Below are 23,467 nucleotides of genomic sequence, written 5' to 3'. Positions count from 1 at the left end.
AAGAGGGATATTATTCTGAAAAGTCTCCCTAAATATTAAAGAATAAAATCACATAAAGAGACTAGCAAGAGTTCAATTTCTCATTTCTAACAAGAGACCAAACTGATCATGCTCAGGTGCCTTACTGCTGATTCAAACTGTAATCAATCAGGGCTGGGTTACATGTCATGAACCCCACAGCGTTAAAACAGAAGTTGCAATAACAGGATAGAGTCAAGTCAGCACTGATTTAATACTTCCCATATTAACACTCATCTAAAATGCAACCCATTTGTCCAAAACTTGCATTTCCTTCTGAGTTCATATTTACTTTAGTTCCCTGTATACATCCACAAGTTAGCAAAATTTCTAAAGATTTTTCACAACTACCTCTTTTTCTGTGCAAAAGTTACAACATCAGTATTTGCTTATTTGGGGTATTACAGCTGTCCTGCAGCCAATACACAGCAATTCAAATAAGCATTCACTTCTACCGCAGACTATCTCAAACACAAAATAGTCTGAAATACCATGAAATTACAGGAAGCCTACAAATATAACAGTACTTAAAATGAATGCTTAGCACAGACAGCATGGGTTCACATAAGTGTATATATATACTCTCGTATCTTTATGGTATTGGCTAACAAAAGTCAAACTTTCAATTTAAAGAAATCAGGATATTGTCAATTCTACCTCTTGCACTACATCTTAGGTTGTCGTTTCTTCTGTCAAGCTCTCTCATCGTTCGAGGCAGAAGAGGAATGGTATATACCATTGCCCACGAATTTTGACAGCAGATTTCAGACTTTTAAAACACGTAGCACAAACATCTGTCACATGAGCCAATAGCAACAGCAGTTGTAGGCAGTTGTCTTCATATGCACCGGTAACAGATAAAATACACAGTTTGCCAGCAGGTTTCAAGTTATGGCTGACAGCAGGGGAACACAAGCTCCCTGACTCCTTGATTTAGTTCCATCTTCTGGAGGAGAATGTACATTCTCAACTCAGGATACAGCTAAGCATGTTGTTGTTGTCTTTCGCGAGTACTTTGTCTTCAAAACCAAAAGTCCTAAGACACCCACCTCCACCCCCAGTTTTGGTCTACTCAAAACTGTTGGTAATTCAAGCTGGACAACACATCTTGAAAAAAACCTGTCAACCAATCCACACTCTTGAAAAATAGATCCACAAAACACCTGTAGAAGTTAGTAGCAAGATGTCCCTCTACTGTCTAGATGCTCAGTAGTGAGAGGATACAGACCTATGTAAAGACCACTGTCTTATTTCCCTCCTCTGTCTATATATACTTGAACCCTGCCATGGTCCTCCAGACTATACAGACCAACAGGAACTTAAACAGGAGACTGATTGCTTCTGAAGCACTGAGCGTGCATCTTCACTTTTGCTCCTGCAGATCCATGGACAGCTCCTTGGAAAACTCTGACCGAAGGAGATTTCTTTCCAAATCTCATCTCCCTGACCTGTATCATATTTTACCTATTGGGCTACAAAAAGAGCAGAATGTTAGTATAGAAAATTCTAAACTAAAAAGAATTAGAAGCAATACAAACAAATGCAAGAGACAGGAGAAAACCAATCTGATCTCCTGAATGCAGGTGTCCTCACATTAAAACTAGAGAAACAGTTGAAAGTGGAATGCCCAAAAATCTCCATGGAGCCCTTTGGATAGGGAACTAACCACTGCAATTCATAAGAGAAGAAAAATTATTGCTGATTTGAGGGCCAACAAGCATACAGGGAATGTCAATTGGTGGAGTAAAGGGGAACTCAGGGCAGTAATTGCAAAATTTCCCTCCATGTAACAGTCAGAAGCTACTCACTGCTGAAGTTGGTCCTAAAGAAACCTCCATCTGCTCAGGAAATGCCTTAACTGGCTTGTAGATTATTTCAAGCTGCATTTCCCTCACTGTTCCCTAATGAATCCATTCTGCCTGCATAGAAAGCTTTCATATACACAGAGTTAGAGACCAAGCGTGCGTGAATGACTTTATAGACCAATACCTTCACCTAGATACCAGCACTCCAGTGAAAAGTAGGTATGTCTTACAAAATGAAATGACATCAGTGAGAGAAAGACCTACTCTAGGTGGCCCTGCTTGAGCCGGGGAGTTGGACAAGATGACCTCCAGAGGCCCCTTCCAACCTCAACCCTTTTGTGATTCTATCATATTCCTTAATATTCAAGAACCTCATCTCTAAACCATTCTTCTGGAAAATGGCTGAAAGTGAGTTCAGGTTCAAGTCCTCTCAAGCGAAGGAAGTTGAATCTGAGTTTCCTACATTCTACCAAAGAAAAAATCTGAGTAGAAGGAATAAAAATGAGAGGAGTGTGGGAGACAGGACTACTAGAACTTGTAAAGTAAAGACCAGCACAGAAGAACACCGTTAGCTGACTGTGCCCATGGTTGCACCAGAACTGTAGCTTGTGATTGATTTCTAAATTTTAATCTTATTGTCTATTCAGCTTCTGTTAAGAAATTGCAAATCAAACTACAATACTTGGATTCAGGTCAAGCATTTTGCTGTACCTGAGTAAAGTTTTCTAAGGTTTTATTTTAGAAAGGAAAGGGTAGTGCTTTTCAGTCTGGATTTAAACTTTGTTTTATTCAGCAAGTAACTGAAAAAAATCTTCAATTATCCATATGTCCCTGCTTAATTTGCTTTTTAAAGTAAGATGAGCCAAGAATGTCTGTTAGATTACAGACTATTCCTGACAAAAAAAACCCCTCTTGTGTTACAAGCTATTTCCCTGTAGGCTATGACAGTCTGAAATGGGAAGAGACAAGATTCAGTGATCCAGGAGCCTCCTGCCAATCCCATGGAAATGAAACCCAAGTACATTATATTATAGAGAGTCAGAATTCCAACAGAAACAGACTGTGCAGGGTCTCCATGCCCACTTTGAAACACCTCAGTTGCTGAATGCCCAGTCTGAAACATCTCAAGGGGCCAGCATTTCCAGTGAGTGGGTGTTGCACACATTCTGAAAACAGAGTCATCTCAGAATGGGCGCAGAGAAGCTGAGGCACCCAGTATTACTAACCACTTTTGAAAATAACTTACTATATTATTCTATAATAAAGTAATCATGAAACTTTTGCTCAACATGAAACTCCCTTCAACTCCATTGCCAGCACAATTAGGCCAACAGTGCTTTTGAAAGCAACTTCCTTACAGTACATTTTTTTTTTCTTCAAGACTATGAGGGGAAGGCTAAAAAGTCATAATGGTCCCGGTTTAGACTTGAGAGCAGTAACAAAGATCTATCTTGCCAGGTATTTCTGTCACAGTACCCAAACAGACTGCAAGGTAAAGAAGGGAAATACATCCGGACACCTATTGACACTGTGGTAATACCTCATGAAATAAACAGGGTTCTCACAGCAAGTTTGATTTAGCAAAACACAAAACATGTGCTGACGTGTTTTGCTGTACAAAATTCAAAGTAAAATATGAATCAACACAAATAGAGATGGTTTAATTTAGGCTAAGGCACACAAATAATAAAAAGACATCAACTAATCACTCATGCAAGTAAACAGATTTTGCTATGGAACACAAAGAGAAAGAAGTCTCTATATCATAGCTACATATTTTTTGCTACTGTAACCTCTATGTTTGGTGCCATATATACAGCACCATGACATGAATCGGGTAGTATATACAGGCTTCCCCAAGTAAAAATGGATACTTGCTCGACTAAATATTAAGGCCCATACAATTCCCAGGCTCCTTCCCTCCCTTCAGATAAAGACACCAGCACCTGACCAGAATCTCTTTTCTCCTTACTAAATTCCAAGGTCATGGTGAGGTTAATCTTTGTTTTACCAATTAAAACCTACTTAATTTTGCAGAAAGACCAATTTAAAGTTCAAAAAGACAATGTAACTAGTAAGCAGTAGCACTGAAAGGAGGATAAAGCACTTACAAGATGCAACAGCTTTGATAAGCAACTCAAGATCTCCTCTGTCATCATTCTCTATCAGTTTCCTGGAATTATGGCGATATCCATCCAGAGCTACCATGTGCCATTCAACAAATGAGTAAATCAGCATTCCTCAACACTATCTATATCCACAGGCCCAAGAAGAACAAAAACACAAATTATGTTGACAGACAAGCAGCAAGAAAACACCAAGGCTGAGGTTCATGTACCTTTTCTTTGGCAACACAGGGAGTTTCACAGGTCATTTCCCCAGGCACTCATCCTGGCTCTTCCTCTATGTTCCTCCTCTGCTGCCCCTCAGCTAGGATAACAGGACTTTTCACAGGGTTATACTATACATTGGATTAATGAAACAATCCAAGCTAAAAATAGCATTCTGTTCTCCAAAACCAAACCAAACCAAACAAACCCAAACCATGGTATTCCAGAACTTGAATTTGAAGTGCTGATATACGAACAGTTGTTACCAGTGCAATTGAGGGGGTTGCAAACTGTAGCAGGGTTGGAGCTGGGGGGGAAATAACTTCCTAAACCAACCTGTTTGCCAAAAAAAAAAGGTAGAGGAACCACAGCTATATCTTTGAAGCAAATACAAGGCATATGTTATCTTCACACAGAAATCTGACCAAGCTCTCAAAACCTTCTCTATTTTCCTAAATATATATGTATATATCTCTCTCCCTCTCTTCTCAGTGGATTTCAACATATGATGAAATTAAGGCTGAAGACAACATTCACTAATAATTTTAATGGGAAAGGATTTTCCTATGACTAACAAGCTTCTTGCCTTCCTCAGAATGAGAGATGGGAGGGCTGGGAACATTTAAAAAAAGGGGGAATACCGCTGTCCTCCTCCTACCCACTTTCTCCTCTCAGAACTTGATACGGTATCATTAGAATTTGGGCAAAAAATTTTCTTGAAATATTTTCCCTTACAAGGAACAGTGAAATATTTGTTAATGTGTAATTGCTACTCTCTGATCCCTCAGAGCACTTTCTAAAACTGCTATTTCAAATGTAGTATTTTATTTCAAGACTTTTAATAGGCATTTACAATTTCCATAAAGGGTTCACGGGCTGCTTTATCTATGATTTCCACTGGAAAGGAATACCAGAAAAATCACTTTTTAATGATTTTTTTATGATTCCAACAAGTTCATTTCCAACCTTTTTAAGAAGCACAATTTATTCTGTATTACACAAGATCCCTACTTGCACATTATGAATTCTGCAGAGATAATCCACCCCTGTTTTGTTTCCAAATCAACAGTGTCTCTGCTCAGTTGTCAATAACCAATTCTTCTCTTATTTTAAATTGCATTGACAAGTGGAAAATAAATATTTTAGTGTGAAGTGCAAGTCTGTCTCTTATAAAAGGCATGGTTGTTATTATCCAGCAGTAAATAATACCAGTTTGTTTTTCACAAAAAAACTTTGCTTGTGTTAATGAACTTACTATATTTCTCATCTCAGAGAAGCTCATTCAAAGTACACCTTCATTAAACTAAATGCAGTAGTTACTTAGAATTTCCTCCGTTTGGGGGAAACAGGAAATGGGTTGGAAAGACATTTCAGTAAAAAAAAAAAATCAGTGAAGATAGGAAAATTAACTCTTTTCACCCAAGACCTTCAAAATTCTCAGAAACATTATTTCTCTGTCCAGAATTGGAGGCAGCCTAGCTCAGAGACCAAGATAACAAGCCCTCGTCAGAGCTCATTTAATCAGATGCAATGTTTCAGTAAATGCAACTATCTTGATTCTGGGCTCAAGCTACCATAATATCCGAGTCTGGTGCAGATATATCAGATTCAAAATCTAATTGCACAGACTAGACACGCTGCGTGTGGCTCCACAAGAAATAGGAGCCACATGGTGCATCTTCAATGGCCTGGCCCGAAATTAGGGCCGTGAGGCAGGACAGAAGTATGGGAACGTCGCCTCGCAAAGGGACTGGATTGAGAGGGCAGTTTCAGTCCAGAGGCAGTCTTGCTCTCGGTCCCTCCTTGCGTACTCCCTTCACCCTTCACAGGTGTCAGTACTAGTGCTCGTGCAGGAACTGCTCAACAAACTGGTCCCACTAAACTGAGAGAGCTGTTCTTTCTCACACAAGCAAAGCCCAATTACCAGGCTGCAGTGTGCCCAAGTTCTAGTACCAGTTAAAGCAGTAGAACACGTATCAAACAGGAAGGTAAGACCAAGACAATCCTTTGCTTCAAGACAACGCAGCACCAACTGTTTTCAGCTCAGTTCGGTGGTCATTATGTTCCCACACAAAAAGAACACAGAAGCCAAACTAAGCTTCCATAACTGACTTCAACAGCTTCATGCAGACACAAATGAACACACTTCCAGCCCTGAAATTTTAACATTATTCACCTAAAATGAAACAGCTGGGGGAGGAAAAATGCCAAAATATGCCTGGTTTTTAAATGTCAAATATTTTTATTAGACACTTCCAAACATAACTGGTGTGGTTTGTTTTTTTTTCTCTGAACCCATACAGTCTCCCATTCTAAGTTTTTATATTTCTGCTTCTACAACCCTTGGCACTACTGACTTCAGAATCTAGAGAAGTTAATCAGTAGCCCCAGACGGAGCAAGGCTGGACTTCAGCTAACTAGCCGGGGGACGAGCCATACTGCAGCTGCAGCAGCAAGCGGCTCAGGGTGGAAAACCAAACCAGTTTTATAGTCAGCTTTTTAGACAAATCTGGCTGGCAGGCAACTCCACATTCTACACTGCTGTGGACAGAGCAGTGATGTGTCTTACAACAGAGCTGACACTGGTCCACATACATAAAGGAATAAACAAAAGATAAATCGGATTCATAATATACAGCTAACAATGGAAAGTATGGGGGGTTTAAATCAGAAACACTGATCTGTTAGTTTATCAGAAATGGGAAGGTTAGTAGAAATAGATATGAGTATCACGTCCAAAGTTAATTGTTTGTTGAAAATGTAAATACTTCCATATGCTTTGGATATTTTCCAGTTTCTGTTGAAGAGAGCTAACAGGCAGAACACAACCAAGGTTAAACTAAAGGAGTCTAGAAAACCAGTATCTCATGCAAGTAAAGGTCAAGCAATGTTCCCCCCACAAAACACCCAATTCAGCATGAATCACATATTGATATGGTACTTGAGGTGCTAACCATGCAGCAATATTAAAGCTAGGACTTTCAGAGCCCATAATTCCTCAATATAGCCAAAAAAAATTAAAAAAAAAAACCAACACAAAAAAACCAGCCCGCAAACTAATCCTCTTACACAGACAAGGCAAAGGCAAAGACTGCACACAAACTGCAAACATAATGAAAACCAGCAATTCATTCTGCCTCTAGCAGGCCTCCTTTGCATAAAACCTCTTCTGTGAATTGGCAGATCCCCCCTTTTTGGCATGATTCGCTGGTATGTGGCATTCATTCTGTTGCTTGCATACTGGTAAGTGACAGAGCTAATCTTTCCATTGCTGGAATTTCATTTCCCACAAACTTCATACAAAAATTTCTCCTATTCTGAGGAGCTGCTACATTGTTATCATGTGAAAAATGCACATCTCTGTGCAAAAAAGGGCAATGCAATTCTGTATTGCCTGGGTCTCTCACATATGCACAAATATTTATGATTTTGAGAGGAAACAGGAATTTGTTTGATGGCTTACAGTACACCACAGATTATGGTCTCTCAGCATTTTTTTTAGATAATGCTGTTATCTTTGTCCATAGTAGGAAAGAAGTAGCTTTGTGGGGGCCTCATGGCATTTAAAGGGGCAGTTTTGAAAAAACAGAAATATAAATTGAAACCGACTGTGGAAATGTTCTGTAACTGGATAGGAAGAACTAGAAAGCTCCCTCTGTTCAGCACTTAAACAGAACTGGTAAACTATCACATAGCTATCAGACACTGTGTTATTAAAATAAATTAAATGCAGAACCATATGACTACGCTTGAGATTTGTGTGGCTGACGTACTAGTTGAGGCAATTTTCTCCCCTTATACTGCTATGCTTTTGAATTTTGTTCAATTTAAAATCTGGTTTTCTATAAAAGTGACTGGGCCAAATCTATGCACTAAAGTAAGTATGTTCGGTGGAGGAAAAGTCTTGATTTCCTTGAGACATCAGGACAGACTACACACCTCAACAAAGCATGGATAAAAGATTAATCTAAAAATACAGAATAAATACAGAATTTGAATGACTGATGGCATACCTAATTCACTCAAGAAACAGCTGTGAATTAGATCCACACCCACAAGTAATAAACTTTAAAAAAAAAAAGTCTTGTGAAAATGTCACATTAATCTGCCCATACAGTAAAGAGTCTACTCACCCACTGCTTACTAAGATGATTAGTAAGGAAATCACAAGTTAAACTTTATTCATCTGCTTAAGAAAAATAGGAAAGAGTTTGCAAGGTTGATTTAACTCAGAAGATATTATTGTCACTTGACATTTACATGCAATGTATAATTCCATTCCCACTTACAGTCTGGGGAAAGCCTGTTAAAATACTTCCTTAATGTGTGAACGCTTCTTTGAATTGTGTTCTTTTCATCTGCCACCTTCTCCTTAAGCCAGCTGGCTCCTTTTGTTAAGTCTGTTTTAATAAGAAAGTTCATTATATGTCATTTATGGAGCAGTTTAAGATTGTCACCTTCTATTGAGTGCTACAGAACATGCATATTTCAGAGCACTCTATAGAATTTGTTGATAATGTCAAAAAAGTAAGGAAGTTCACACACATATATCCTGAGTAACTCTAGCATGAGACTAATCAGAAAGACCACATCTCTCTTCTCATTTTCAGCCACATGAGCCAGTCCTCCTTTGATTTACATGCCAGACTACTCTTCCCGTTTGCAAAAGCTAACACCTCTGTGGAAACTACAGAAGTTGCTTACATCGGAAACATTTAAATATCTTTTGTCATCCAGAGCACAATCAGCACATTGTCCTGCTTAATCCTTTTGCCGTGCCTTTCTTATTTCTTACCTCTCCTTCTCCTTCATTGCACGTATTTCTTTACCACTTGCTCCTCTCCCCTTCTCTGCCTCCTCAACCAGTTCCCCCCTTCCTGCTCTTTTTCCCCCTGAGCACTTGCTATCCTGCTTTTTGATTCTGTCTCTATTAGCAAGTGACATCTTCCTGGTGATCACAATCTTTGGGGGTCACCTCCTACATTCTCCCATCCTTTTCTATAATAGCAGCTCTAACAGGCTCGTGGCTGTGGATTTTCTTTTATTGGCATAAAGGTCCATTAACACAGAAAAAAACCCAAACTGAAACAACAATAACAAAACAGACATAAGCTCACCAGTCATTAATAGTAACTGCTATGTAATGCCCAGTTTGGGAACTAACCTAATGCAAACAATGCTTGAAAGGGCGGCTGGGGCAGCAATGTGAGTGATGGCAGGTTCCCTGGTTATTACTGCATGCCCTACCCTGAAGGTCGTGCTGTACAATGCTCATGAGGAATGCCAGACCCTTGTTCAACCTGTAAGGAGGGGTACAGGGATTGTTCTTTTTTTTTTTTTTTTTTTTTTTTTAAAGGGGCTGATTGTATGCTGACAATTTTGCAGATGCATCCCTATCTTTCTATGGCACATAGCATATATTTTGGGCAAAGGCTCTTTCTAGACCAACAAGCATGAGACTTAAATCCTGCTAATTGCATTTTCCTTCAATAAGCTTTTTCAGTATTTCAAAGAAAGAGCAACATAAATTGCTCAATGCCTGCAAAGTGTGACTTACATCGAGACTGACTAAAGCAGCTCAACTTGCTGTTGAGTAAGAGATGCTAAAGGTGACTTTCTCGTGATCTACCACTACCATCCTGAAGATTTCTGAACACATTGGGCTTTTTGATCATCAGACAGAAAGATCCAGTTCCTGAAAACTGAAACAAAGCTAATGAAGAAAGAAAATACAAGGTTCTCTGTCAAACAGAGTTGAACTGTTTAGTCAGAGATGGGATGGATTCTTTATCGCTTCAGTTGACTTTTTCCTGGGCTGTGGGTTTCACTGGTAAATTTTCTTTCCATAAGGAGTTTTAGCAGCACATGTTTTGAATCAGTGCAATATTTTCTCTCTTCACATAGTATTACTTATTGACCCACTAATAAGCATCAGACTGTCGTCCTGTAGACATGGCTGAAGGATCGACTCAAATTTCATCTAAGTGCAAATCTTCACTTAGTGTCTTGTGTATATTTTAGTAGTTCAAACCATTTCATGTTAGTTACAGTGGTTCTTTGAGATGTGATACTTCCTATTTGTTAATTCACAAAAGGTAAAGATGACATCTTTGCTAGACCGTTGTTTTCTGCTAGCTTTTACTTCCCCTGCACACATATTTTTCCTGGCTACCTATCTCCTACCTTTTCCAACCACCTACTGCCATTACAGACAACTCAAATTTTATTTCTAGACTCTTGCAACATAATTTTCACAAGCACAGAAGACACAAGCAACAACAGAAGTGAGTATCTACAGGGGAGTTTGAGGTAGTCAGACGTTCATACACCCTCTCAAAACACTCCCGATGCCTCTTTTTATAGAAGGGAAACTGATGCCTAGTGAACTTTAATGAATTGCCCAAGGCCACGCAGTGGCAATGCCAGTTTGAAAGCACAGTTGTTCCTAGCCTCAAGGCCTTAGCAAAATCAGGCCTGGAGCATCTCAGTTCTTTTATCTCTTTCATATAATGGTATTATGAGTTCCTTTTTCTTCTTGAGAGAAAATGGGCAAGAAAATGAGAAGGGAAGAAAAAAGATCTATGCAACTTACAATAAAAAATATTCGAAATCTACAGTTCAGACAACCAATCTCCGCCTGTCCTCCAAAGTATGAAATTTTTCATAGGTCTCGGTGTCAGCAACAATAAGGAAAACACAAGTCTTACATGTGATCCTGACTGATAAAGCAAACATCCCCATTTAAATTCTTGGAATTTAATCAGTACATATGATAATCTTCATTCTTCACTAGAGCATCAGCGTGCTATATAATATTGGTGTAAACGGAAACATGTCATAAAACCTGGATTTGAGCCAGAATGCATTTTTAAGTTTTCTTTTTTTAATTATTTTTAGCTGAAAGTATTAAAAACCTCTCATAATTAATTCTACATACACTGACAAAAATGTTATTTGCGTATCAAAAAAAAAGGTAAAAAATAGTCGCAAGTTCTTGAATTCTTGAAGAGAAGAACAAAGATGAGTGTCCTGTGCCTATTGGTAGGGGATCAGGAGGAAGGTTTCGGAATGATCATGTCTCCATAAGGGCTTCTTTCACGTTTTGACCAAACACTAGAACATGTCAGCACAATGCTTACTTTTAACCCAGATAAATCTTTCTCTAATGGAAAAAAATCAAAAAAAGAAATACAATTGCTTTATATTCTTAAATCTTTCTGAATGCTGCCAACCCCAGATTCTTTTCTACTTTTGTGGGTTCCTCCTCCCTCCCTAGTTATTTAGGCATACAATTAGATCACTGAAAGCTAAATACTGATTGACTCAAATTGATAGCCTTCAGAGTGGGTTCTTCAAAGCCCACACTACTTTCTATATATACTGTATCTCTCTACATTTAAACAGGAGTTAGCGGTATTTTCTATTGCCACATTTCTGTGGCAGAAATATGAAGATAAGAAAATGACAGATTAATATACTACAGAGAATATTTTCATACAGTAAATTATTCAGACAAAATATTCCTCTCTGCCTTTTGTTCAAGCAGTTGATTTATCTTTGCGCTAAAGAGCCCACACAAGACCTCTGCAGTACTTCATAGTATTCTGAAGCTGGAACAGACCATTAGGATCATCTATTCTGATCTCATGCATAGTAGAGGCCAAAGAACCTCACCCAGCAATTTCAAGCCTGTAACTTACAGCCATAAGCTCACTCATTTTCTCAAGGTTACCATCACTAGTGTGCAGAGGGTCTGCAAAAAGGTCCATACAGCATTTGAATCCCACTTATGATCTATTTTGAAGACTGCTGAGAATTTATGAGGTCTAGGACACAGAGAAATTTATAGTGACTATGGGTACATGAGGTAACCCACCAGGTGACTGCAAACCTCCCTAACTCATAATGACCTTTGGGGGAGAAAATTACCCACTTCCTTAGGAAAATGCATAAGAGAAAGGTATAAATATACACGCATATATATGTGTTTATGTATTTGAAATCAGACAGTATGTGAATACCACCTACCGAAACCTGTGAAATAAAAACTGTGCCATTTTCATGTGAGTGCTCACAAGAGTTCTGACAAAAACCGAGACTGTCCAGAGTATGACCTCCTGTTCAGGTGCAAGCTGTTGGTACATTTCCATGAGAATGCACTAAAGACAGTTATTCAGCAAGCTAGCTTTAAATCAAGACTGGATTTCACTCTGAATGATACTCTCTAGTTCAATCACAACATACCAGCTTCATGCAAGAATAATTGTACGAAATGCAATCATCTGTATTATGCAGGAAGTCAAAGGAGTAGATCGTGCTGGTCCCAAACAGCTTTAAAAATCTATGATCTGATAATAATTTTCTTTCTCCACTATTAATCTTAATCCTCCATTTGTATTTTTGTGTTACTAAATGCAAGAGTACTGTGATATGACACCAACACCTCTTAACTGCGTTCTAGGAGCGAGCTACTGTAGTGCCAGAGCTGACCACAGCAGCAGCAGGAGTAGGGCACAAGCTGCAGGAAAGTCTTTGCTGCCACCTAATGGGTTTCTCTTTCCTTTGAGAACTGCAAAAGTTGAGGAACAAAGGTACTTGGAGGTACTCGGCTTACTGAGCACCCAAAATGAGAAAGAGCCAGCAGAACGAAAGCATGCTGCTGAACACAGCTACCTTCCCCTCGCTGCACTGTGTTCTTCTCACAGTCAAAATTCCAGCTATGAAATACTAACAACCCCACATATTTGTTTCTTCCCACTTTGTAAGATTACAGACTATGGTCAGGGTGGGTTTTGGATAAATATAAAAGAGCACAAATCTTTCATTACAAGTCATATTTTTCCAGATTCTGAAACAAGGCACATTTCCAAATTCTCATTTTTCAGACAGCTTCTTTGAAGAACAACCTTCAGAACCAACCAGTGTATTCCAGCAATGGGCTCATCAGTGCTGGCTATAAATGTTGTAATTAATTTTTACACTGTAATTACCAAAGCACAAAGGTAGGACAAAAAATTAATCCAACCATCTCTTCTAAAATTTTGGTATTGACTAAAAAGCATAATGCACAAAATGTAATTTTTTTGTTTTCAGAAAAGCATTTCACAGGAACCTAATCAGTCATTTTTGTTTCAAAAAACTAAAATTACTTGGAGAAGAAATACTTAAAGTGTGACACCATTCACCTACCTACTTCAAAAAACCACACATATCTTCCTCACTGTTAGTCGAAAGATTAAATACCCATAAAACAACGCAAGAAGCACAACATAATAGAGGACAAGCATAAATTAAGACAAAAAAGAACATCTTTCCTAAAAGGTTGAATCTTAAGCAAGGGATTTGAAGGAAAGCAAAATTAGTATTTTTGAGAAAAGGAATCTGAAACATTTTATCTCACATGCCCCAAAATACAAGTTTACTTTAAACAACAAGAAAAGAACCTTCCCAAGAAGAAAGATGTAATTTTGGTGCCTACATGGAGTTTGTGCATGCCACCAATTAGTACCACAGACATTGGTGTAGCAACAAAGCAGATCAGTTAACAAACAGCTTCTGGCAGATAAATGCCTGGGGTCAGGAAGAAACTTCCTCTGTGAACATCTTGGTATCATGAGGGAACTCTTGCAGCTTCACAGGAAGCATCTGGTAGAGGTTAACACAGAAGGGTTGCTGAACTTAATGGATCACTGGGCTCTCTTCATTTTCTACAGTACCTTCTCTCATAGCTAGAAAACATTTTTGTATAGCAAGCGTCAGTGAAAAGCCATTTATTTCCACGATGGACTTTTACCTTCTACACTTACGTTCTCTAACAAGAAAGAAGACAGAAAAAATCCTGCAACCCTTACTTGGAATTTACTCTAACCTAAAGACAAAGTAAATTCTGAGAGACTGAGGCACACTCTTGGGAATTTCAAATCCAGGTAAGATTGTTCCCTCGTGTCCATAAAGAAGTAATGGATTGCTCAGTTCTAATGCTATACCTACACTGCATATAAAACTGTTTGCTCTTTGTTTCCCATGAGAACCTTCACAGATATATGGGCTTGCAGGGGAAAAACAATGTCTGATTCCTCATGCAGGGTCCCTACAACACAGGCCACAGCTTTGTCCTTTATGAGGCCACTATGAGGTGGAGGATGACCTGACAAAACCACAGTTCATATATGAAGGAAGGTAGGATGTGCAAGAAAACATCTTGACACAGCTTGTCTTCCCTTCACAAGGACAGGAGAGCAAGTAAAAATTTAGTCCTGCTCATTTTCTCAGCCAGCAGACCTTCATACTACCTCTTACTCAAGCATGTATAATTTATACTATAGCACACTGTATATACTATAGCTTGTCTCAGGACAAGTATCTTATGCTTTGATTATTTTTATGAAGCAAAATGATCTCTAACACCATGGAAACTAACAGAGCATGAGAATTTTAGAAGCATAGGTGTCAGCAGGTTCACTTCTGGATCCCAAAACAATCACATCATGGTTATTTCATGCAGAAGAACTTTGCCAATGTCAAGATTCATATTATGGTACTGTAGGAATCCTGCATTTGAATTTTCAATGAAAAATAAACTAGGAAAAAAAAAAAAAGAACAAAGGAAACAAATTAACCAAACCATTTCATATTCAAACACAGCTACAGAGTCCATCCTTATACTGGAGTTTGCACCATTCCAAGTAGGAGAAGTTTTAGGTCAGTGACAGAGAAACTCCCATGGAAAGGTCCCCTGCTCTCAGTGATGAATGAACTTCTGATCTTCAAGTGTGACTTTGTTATAGGTTGCTGCCATGTGTTTAGAAAGCCACTGCATGTAATAGTGTATATTTGATAGAAACTCATGAACCAACTGTCCACTAAAAGGCTGATAATCATTTCATAAAACTAGGCTGACCGCCGTGTCTATGTTCTTTACGCTCCTTCCTATGTCAACAAGGGTGACCAATGTTGAGAATGATTTATGTTTGACACCATTTTAAGAGAGCAGTGAGAGAAATCAAAGTGCTGTGGGTAATCTCACAGAGCTAAATACACACTGAAAAAAGATCCTACATTACCAGCTGCTCTCTGGCTAGTCTTTAACAGGCATCATGGCACAAAAGGATCCCAAGCAACCTGGAGAATAGAAAGCAGTCAGTAAAGGGAGGACATTGCTCCTGTGAGATGCAGTGCAGCACACATGAGGAAAAGCACAGAGCGAGCTGTGGTGCAAGGGGAACAGGCAAATGGGATAAGCAGCTGGAATTGAGGTAAGCTCTGCTGGCAGAGCGAGCAGGTTATGCAATAGGAAACCGGCAGACAAGCAGGAAAAGCCAGAGCTATGAAGGGCTAACTTAATCTGGGGCACATGCCACAGAATCGCATCGCTAACCCTCTGTAAGACACATTGGCCTGCCCTGTACGTACTGGTGAGCAGAAAAATCCTTCAAAGTGTGGAGGGAGAGAGGAGGAATTCTCATGCAGACCCTGATATTGCTAGAGGATCACTGCTATGTAATACAGATGGCAAGCAGCCATGAGTAGCTGCTGACCGTGACATTTTAGGGCAGGTTTTTGAAGAAAAAGAAAAGCAGCTCATTTCTTTTTCCCTAAATAAGATTAGAGTTCAGGTGCAATAACTGCTTCCCACCCAGCTATTCTTCACTCCAGGGCCTCTACACAGTGGGAATGTGACGCATGGTTGGAAGAAAGTCCCAAACATCAAGGAAGCATTTTGCTCTCTACTTGAAAACCTATTCAGCTAATTAGAAAAAAACCCATCTGTTAATGCTTTAAAATGCTTTTCAGAAGTTTTATGCTCAGAAATTCTTATCATCTTGTCTGTAGTTAACATTCTCTCCAGCCCTCCCAATTATTTCCCATTTGTAGTGGACATACCTCCCAGTCCCACACAGCTTTGGCTGCAGTCCAGAGACAAAAGCAACAGCCATGGGCTGGAAGCCTGGAGATGACCATGAGTTAGTCTTTTTCATTCCGGTATCTATAACTCTCCATACTTCACAGTCCCATATTCTGGAAAAAGTTCTACTGCTTTCTCCCAAGGGATCAGATAAAACTGCCACCCTCAGCAAGCTGACAGAATTCACATCCGATAACTTTGAGCAGAGCTGGGAATGGATGCCTGGTTTGGATACGGCAGACCTATACCAGGCCAGCATATTCACATCATTACCAGCACATCAGCCAACACACATGGCAGGTTTCACTAATTCCAGAACCAGAGAATAAGACTTATTCCTGAAGTATTCCACATGATGCCCAGCAGTGCTTTCTAACTCTATAGAACTACTTTAAGTAGTTTAAGTAAAGACAGTTCAGCAACTAAGAGCAGTTAAATGAGCAGTGCAAACAGCTGTTCCTCAGTGTGCAGAGGTGTCAATACGGGGCTTAGTTCAATACTAGGAACACTACAGTGAGAGGCATTGCCAAACAAGTACTGACTTAGTGAATTCTTTTTTCCATCACACTACTGAAGCTCAAATAACAGACTGAGGCTAAATTTAGGAAGATGCAAATTATAGTAGAACTTAGATGATTTTACGTGCATTATTTCAAACAGCATCGCCTTCAAACTCATGTATCTGTTAGGACGCCAATCCAGCAAAGGATATAAACATGCACTTAAGCTTTAAAATATACAGACCACTCTGAAAGTTGGTGGACCACTCAAGAATTTTAACGTATCCTTTCCTTCAGTATTTTGCTAGGCTGGGCCACAGAACATCCATGAGTATTCTGAGCATGAGGACACACTGAAACCAACTGTACAGAGTCTGTTTTTCTGCTTACATGGTTTTTTATATAGTAACATTTAAAAATGTTTCCATACCACAATGGTATTCTTGAAAGAAGAGAAAAATATGACCTTTAGACAATGTCAGTTGTAAAGATAATCAGCAGAAAGACTGAGATGGACATAAAACTTATCTTTCTTTTTAACTCATTAAATAAAATGACCTTTTAAATTGACTGTTTCCCTTTGCCATGCAGTTTGGTGCAACCAGTTTTCACCTCTAGATACAGGTTCTTAATCCCTTACAGGATCTTTTAAAATTTTGTCTCTTTGCCAGCACGTGCTCACAACACAGTGCAGATGCTCAACGCTAAAAGTCTGCAGATTCGCAATGGACAACAAGGTCTTAATCAACAATTTAACTTCATAGGCATTAACAAAGTTATTTGAAAAATAAAAGGCTTTCACGATCAGGTGCATTAAAATTGTTCTTGGCCTTAAATTAACAGCAGTTAACAGAAACTCTGCCTTATTTTGCTAAACATCGTACATGTTCATAAATGAGCAATGCCTGACCTGAGTATTTGACACTAGTAATCTCTTTTCATAAATCTGTACAAGACTAGAATAAAATGGACGTAAATGTATTAGTGGACTAAGCAACAGAATCACTGATGAAATTAAGACTTGTTTAAGTGCAATTTTGGCATCAGACCTTACAGTAGTCTAAATATCTCATCCTTACGGCACACTGTGAACAGTGGATTCCTTAGGGGAAAGAAACTCGGGAATCACTGTGGTTAGAGCTAACTTAAGATTTATCTCCAGAGTGCAGCAGCAATGAGCAAGATGCTAGAAGGCACAAAGGAATGGGGAGGTAGTACAAAGCTGGGAACAGATTCTGAGTGTTTATATCATTACAGCCCTCACAGACATTTCAGGCTGTTTTAATTCTACTGCAAAATATTTTCCTTTTGACTCCTCCATGTGAGGTCTGTTATTATTTACAATTCCACAGTAAAAAATCCATACTTCCGTATTATCTCTCACTAGGATTCCCAAAACATCTCACTGCATTAAATAAAGCTTAAATGTACAGGAATAATTTTAAATTTATTGTGGACTGCAAACAGATGTCAAAAGAACTACATGTGTAAGTAGAGATTAATGTGAATCTGCCTAGAAATGCCAGGTATTAAATCTTTCCATTATTCATATGAAATGGGAAAGCATTATTTTTATTAGTAGTATTATTTTGTAGAAAGTAGTAAAATGAACTCATTCAAGGTCATGGAGAATTAGATTAATTGGTACATTCTGTCCTACATTTCAAAATGTGGGACCATGTGACGACAGGCTATAAACCTTTAGATCTTCAAAGTCATCTGAATTGCAATTTATATCCATGAAACTGATTCCCTTACTTTTCCAGATTTCTCTGACCACTACTTATTGCAGAGCTACACTGTTTAATTATTTAATTGAACCCTTCCTGCCCCATCAATTTCTCTAAAAGTTGTTGTTTCTCCTCGGAATAGCTGTGTTCAGCGAGATTACTTTATCTTTCCAGAACAGAAAGTCAAAAGCTATAGGGGAAAATACCAAGTTAATAGGAAGTTCTGAGCACAATTAATGTATAGGAAAAAAAAGAGAAATGCAAAGAACCCCAAACCTGAGAACTGTATCGAAACTAAAAGGCTCTGTTGTTATTGCCAGAAAGTAACGGCCTCATTTAAGTTAACTATGAAGAGCAAAAGTGTTCATTTTTAAGAATATAATTAATAGATGTACTTAGGGCTCTTAAGCAGAATAAATTTAACTACAGCAGCACAGTAATGAACAGCAGGCCCAGTAATCAATGGTAGTATCAGTCTGTGCACTGGCTTGCAGCCATGGTGCCTTTACCCAGAAACAAATAAATTCTATTTAAGCAGGACTGAAGTGAGGCAGTAGGTAGGTGGCAGCTTCCTAAAGGGAATTATGGTGCTGACAGAAAGGACTGCCTTAATTCAACAGGTGGCATTCTCCATATGAAATTACTGTGTAAATGAAAACCCAGTGTTTGATTTAGTTCTGAAACTTTCAAACATTATGTCAAAATGAAGGTGTGAAAGATCTACTGTGATATTTATTCATGAGTAAGCAATTTAATCTGATGCCCCTGATGTCCAACTCAAAAACCTCTATCTGTCTTCTCTAATAAAGTTTTCTCTGTCATTTCAGTCAGTTGGGAGAAAATTTGATTTTTCTCTTTTGGATTATGATGCAGTTACAATGTTTCTATGTAACAGCCATTATTCACCCAAAAGTTTCATTTCAGTAAGTAATCCCTGTAACCATTATTTATCTCCCAGAGAGGTGAGAGGCTTAGCCAGTATTTGCAAAGCATCTAAGATGTCTAAAGAAAGGTTACTGTAGGTTACAAGGTTACTATAAATCATGGAATATCCTGAGCCAGTTCCTACCCATAAGTCTGGTACCTCTTGCTATCAGGAGCCCTCTGGTTTCACAATCAAGCAGGTAGTTTTATTCCCAACAGGATTTTATAGCTTCCATAACCAGTTTAAGAGTTCCTTGTTCTCCAGATGGTTTAACTGGAGAGGACTTTGGGCTACTCAAGGGTCATGGCCACATGATCAGACAGGTAAAGAGGCCAGTTTCTTTTCAATGCTTTTTTTTTTTTTAACTTAACTGGCAGTACTGCTTACTTCCTATCTTCTTCTGCCCCCTAGTGATCTTTGATTTTCACTCCACCTGAACAATCATGTGGCTGCTTTATAACTTACATGCATACAGAAGTGCTGAAAACCAAATTCTTTTCTTTTTATGTCCTTTAGAAAAGTTCCTCATATCATTCTCCACTGAACACGTGAGAAACCGAAGAGCCTTTTCTAGCCCTACAGCACCAATATGCAAGAAGTGATCTTTACTGAACAGGGAAACACCCACAAAATCGGCAGACCATAAAATCCCTTTAAACCTGTCAAAGAAAACTTAAATTCCTTAATTTGTATTTCTCTGCTTTACCAGAGCTCTGAAGTTAGAAAAATCACACACGGGTTCTTTCACAAATCACTGTTCGTTTTTAAAAAATAAAAAAAACCAACCAAAAACTATGGTGTTTGCTGCAGAGAAAGCATCTCAAACCCACGACCATACCAAGAAAGTAGGGAAAAGTGATCCAATTAGATCTTTTGATCTAACTTAGCATCAGGTACATTTATGGGAAGTCCCTTGGTGATACTGCATTAAACAGTAGCCAGTCCAGCAAACAGTGTACTGTGTACTATTTAATAAATACGCTTACCAGTAAATGTTTACAGGACTGGGCTTCTGGAGAATAGCAACCAAGAGAGGAAACAGGCATCACTTACTGCACTAGCTTTGTCTGCCTTTTCAGTTATTTTCAGGTGTAAATGTAACTTCTCTTGTGTACTTGCTATGGATATTTTTAATACTATTCCCAAAAAAACAGCATTGTCCAATATGAAAGTCCAAAGGAACAAAATACCTTCACAGAAATAGTGCTTGTAAAATAAAACAACAGTCGCAATAGAATCCTTCGCTTTTACAAGGCCTGGCAATGAAACCTGTCAGAAGCTGGACAAAGTTAGATTTGTAAAGGAAATCAAATTCCAAATGGGACAGGAACAAGAATGCAGAAACACATTATCTAACTCTGGCTCAAAATCAAATTAATATTTTGCCTCAGAACATGAAGGCAAATGAGGATAGATGAGTAACAATTCTAGAAATAGAAATCACCACATATGAGTTGGAGGTAAGAGCTGAACAGTCAAGTATGGCAGATCAGATGATGCTAATTTTAAAACACCAGAGGTATTTGTTTACCAGAAGTATGTCATGCCACAGAAAACCTGTATCTTTCCTGGTGGCATTGTATAAAGAACGTAAGAACTTGAAGTCCAAGTGGAGCAGTCAGGGGAGTGAAAACCAAACCTTATGAAAGTGAGGAGCTTCACCCATTTGTTTGTACCTTGTACACACGTACATACATCTGCAAGGAAAAGTGTCAGAGTGAAGACAACAACTACTGTCAGCAAAAAGCTCACATCGTAACACCAGACAAAAGAGGTATAAACCACAAATATAAGTCTGGACTAGCTTTTCCGTAGAGCCACGGGATGGACTATGTTAAAAGGTCGTGCTTGATAATTCTGTAACTATGATTCTACTGGGAAGTTGCCCCTGCTAAAATAAAATGAGTGTTATGGTCTAGGAGCTGTTTTCCAGTCACGATATAACTTAACCAAAACAACAACGGTAAGTATTTCATCAAGAGTAATCTCCTCCTCTCGGGACAGAATGCTAAATATGGTTCTTTTGGTTACTGAATGAAATGGACAAAATAATTTCAAGGTTGTAATTAAAGACGAATGTGTCAGAAGTAAGTGAGGAAGATAATGACATTTCCTAGGAGTATAATGCACAGAGTTCCAGCTGCAGGCCTGCACAGTGAAGCTTAAATTGCCTTTCACCCTCCAAATGGGAATGCAACAGGGGCTTCTACTGGAAGGTGAAATTAATCAAAGCTATTAACTTCTGTACCAATAACTAATTTCTGTGGATCGTTCTGCTGTCTTGGGACTGAAAAAATTTAGTACACCCAGTGTATTTCCAAGTATTGCTTACGGCAAAGTAGGAGAGATGGTGACTGCAAAAGCAGAAAGGAAACAGAGCTGGTTATACCAGTTTTACTGCAAGAGGAATCCCCAGTTGACTGTTCAGACAAGTGTTCCATTTCCTCTGCCCCACTAGAAATGGCATGTCAATTGTCTCTGACAGCAGCGCGGATTAAAAGGCCAAAGGAGAGAGAACTATCGCACTAGACAGAGAGATGAACATTCATCTTGATTGTACGTAAACCTTGGCTTAATTGAGTGCAAGATTTATAATGAACAGCAAAACTTTTATTTCAGAGGATTCTCGCTCTCCACTCATAATTAAAACTGTTAGGTTTTTGAAGCTTTAGAGTTTTTTATTTTTTCCTAGTGCAAACATTATCATAGATCTAAGACAGAGAAATGGGATGCCTAATATTTGTCTTTGAACAGTAGCTTTGCAGTGCACCTGTTATTGTGAAATAGCAATGGTGAAGACTGTTAGAAGGGATTACAGATTTAAGGTACTCCACTTTCCAAGTGTTCAAACTGAAGCACCCTAAAAGGGCCTGATTCGCAGCAGAGAAAGAGACAGCATCTTAAATTTTGAGCACCTAACAGGTGTCTCAAGCTTTGTACTCAAAATCACTAGCATTATTTTAACATATCTTGCCCTAAACATCAAATAAAACACACACAAAGAAGCAGTATTAGAATGAAAAGTCATTTTATTCACCTGCTTAAGAGGCCTTCTCCATCTGATTCAGCAACATTAAAGTTTTTACAACCACTAGAACGCAATTAGTCTTGGGTGTTACAAAAGCTGGGACAATGCCTGGTATTTACATTTTTACTGAATTTATCATTTAAGACAATGAAGCGATTGGAATGAGATCACCCTGGTCTAGCCAGAAGAGCTACAGTTCCTGCAATGAAGACAGATATTGACAGTAACCAAGTCAAAATATGTAGGCCCAGGACTCATCTGTCAGATTCAGGATGCAATACAAGAGAGAATATACTTACTGAAACTTTCCACAAGGTCAAGGGCAACGTGAGTAGCAATATCCATTCCAGTATTTATGTAAGACTGGCAGTTTTTCAGAGATGAAAGAGAGGAATCCACACAGTTGAATGAGATCCTTGCACCGCCTGGCATCTTGAAATCGTTACTCTAGGAATAACAGATACAACATTTTGAATGCAGTTTACACCCAAAGAATTTGGGAGAGAAAACAGAAGTACAGATAGCTAACCATAAAGCACTGTCAACAGAACCACTGAAACATCAGAGAGCAGGGATGAAATCTTAGCTCCCAAGATGTCAGTAATTTCAGTGCAACTGCAATTCACCAGAGGTTTTCAACTCACCACCTATTTAGTATTAAGCAGAACTACACCACAAAAAGCAACTTGCAGTTTTCATCTGCCCATTGCTATCACTAAACCACAATGAGTGTCCTGGTTTTGGCTGAGATGGAGTTCATTTTCTTCCTAGTAGCTGGCACAGTGCTGTGTTTTGGATTTAGTACTAGAAGAATGCTGACAACACACTGATGGTTTAGTTGTTGCTGAGCAGGGCTTACACTGGTCAAGGACTTTTCAGCTTCCCCTGCTCTGCCAGGTGCACAAGAAGCTGGGAGGGGGCACAGCCAGGACAGCTGACCCCAACTGGCCAAAGGGGTATTCATTCCATACCATGTGATGTCATGCTATGGGGGAGTTAGCTGGGGGGAGAGGGATCGCTGCTCAGGACAAGCTGTACATTGGTTGGCAGGTAGTGAGCAATTGTATTGTGCATCATTTGTATATTCTATTACCATTATTATTGTATTATTTTATTTTATTAAACTCTATCTCAACCCACAGGTTTTACTTTTTTTTTCCCGGTTGTCTCCCCCATCCCACTGAGGGGGGTGGGGAGCGAGCGAGCGGCTGGGGGGGGGGCAGCTG

General features: G+C 38.9%; 1 protein-coding gene across 5 annotated transcripts in view; it reads right to left on the bottom strand.

Annotated features, from left to right (window-relative positions):
* The window catches only part of LOC118453277 (E3 SUMO-protein ligase NSE2-like), a 46,967-nt gene that overhangs the window by 21,574 nt on the left and 1,926 nt on the right, over positions 1–23,467 (bottom strand). For 4 of the 5 annotated variants that reach the window (XM_035903408.1, XM_035903410.1, XM_035903411.1 and 1 more), the window contains exon 2: positions 22,541–22,688. In XM_035903408.1, the coding sequence (XP_035759301.1) occupies positions 22,541–22,673 (133 nt within the window). In that variant the 5' untranslated portion in view covers positions 22,674–22,688. The remainder of the gene's footprint in view (positions 1–22,540; positions 22,689–23,467) is intronic. The other variant, XM_035903409.1, reaches the window with a different exon arrangement.

Source organism: Egretta garzetta, unplaced genomic scaffold (genome assembly GCF_000687185.1).
Source record: "Egretta garzetta isolate BGI_Z169 unplaced genomic scaffold, ASM68718v1 scaffold50, whole genome shotgun sequence".
Lineage (NCBI taxonomy): Eukaryota > Metazoa > Chordata > Aves > Pelecaniformes > Ardeidae > Egretta > Egretta garzetta.
This window is presented reverse-complemented; position numbering and strand designations above follow the sequence as displayed.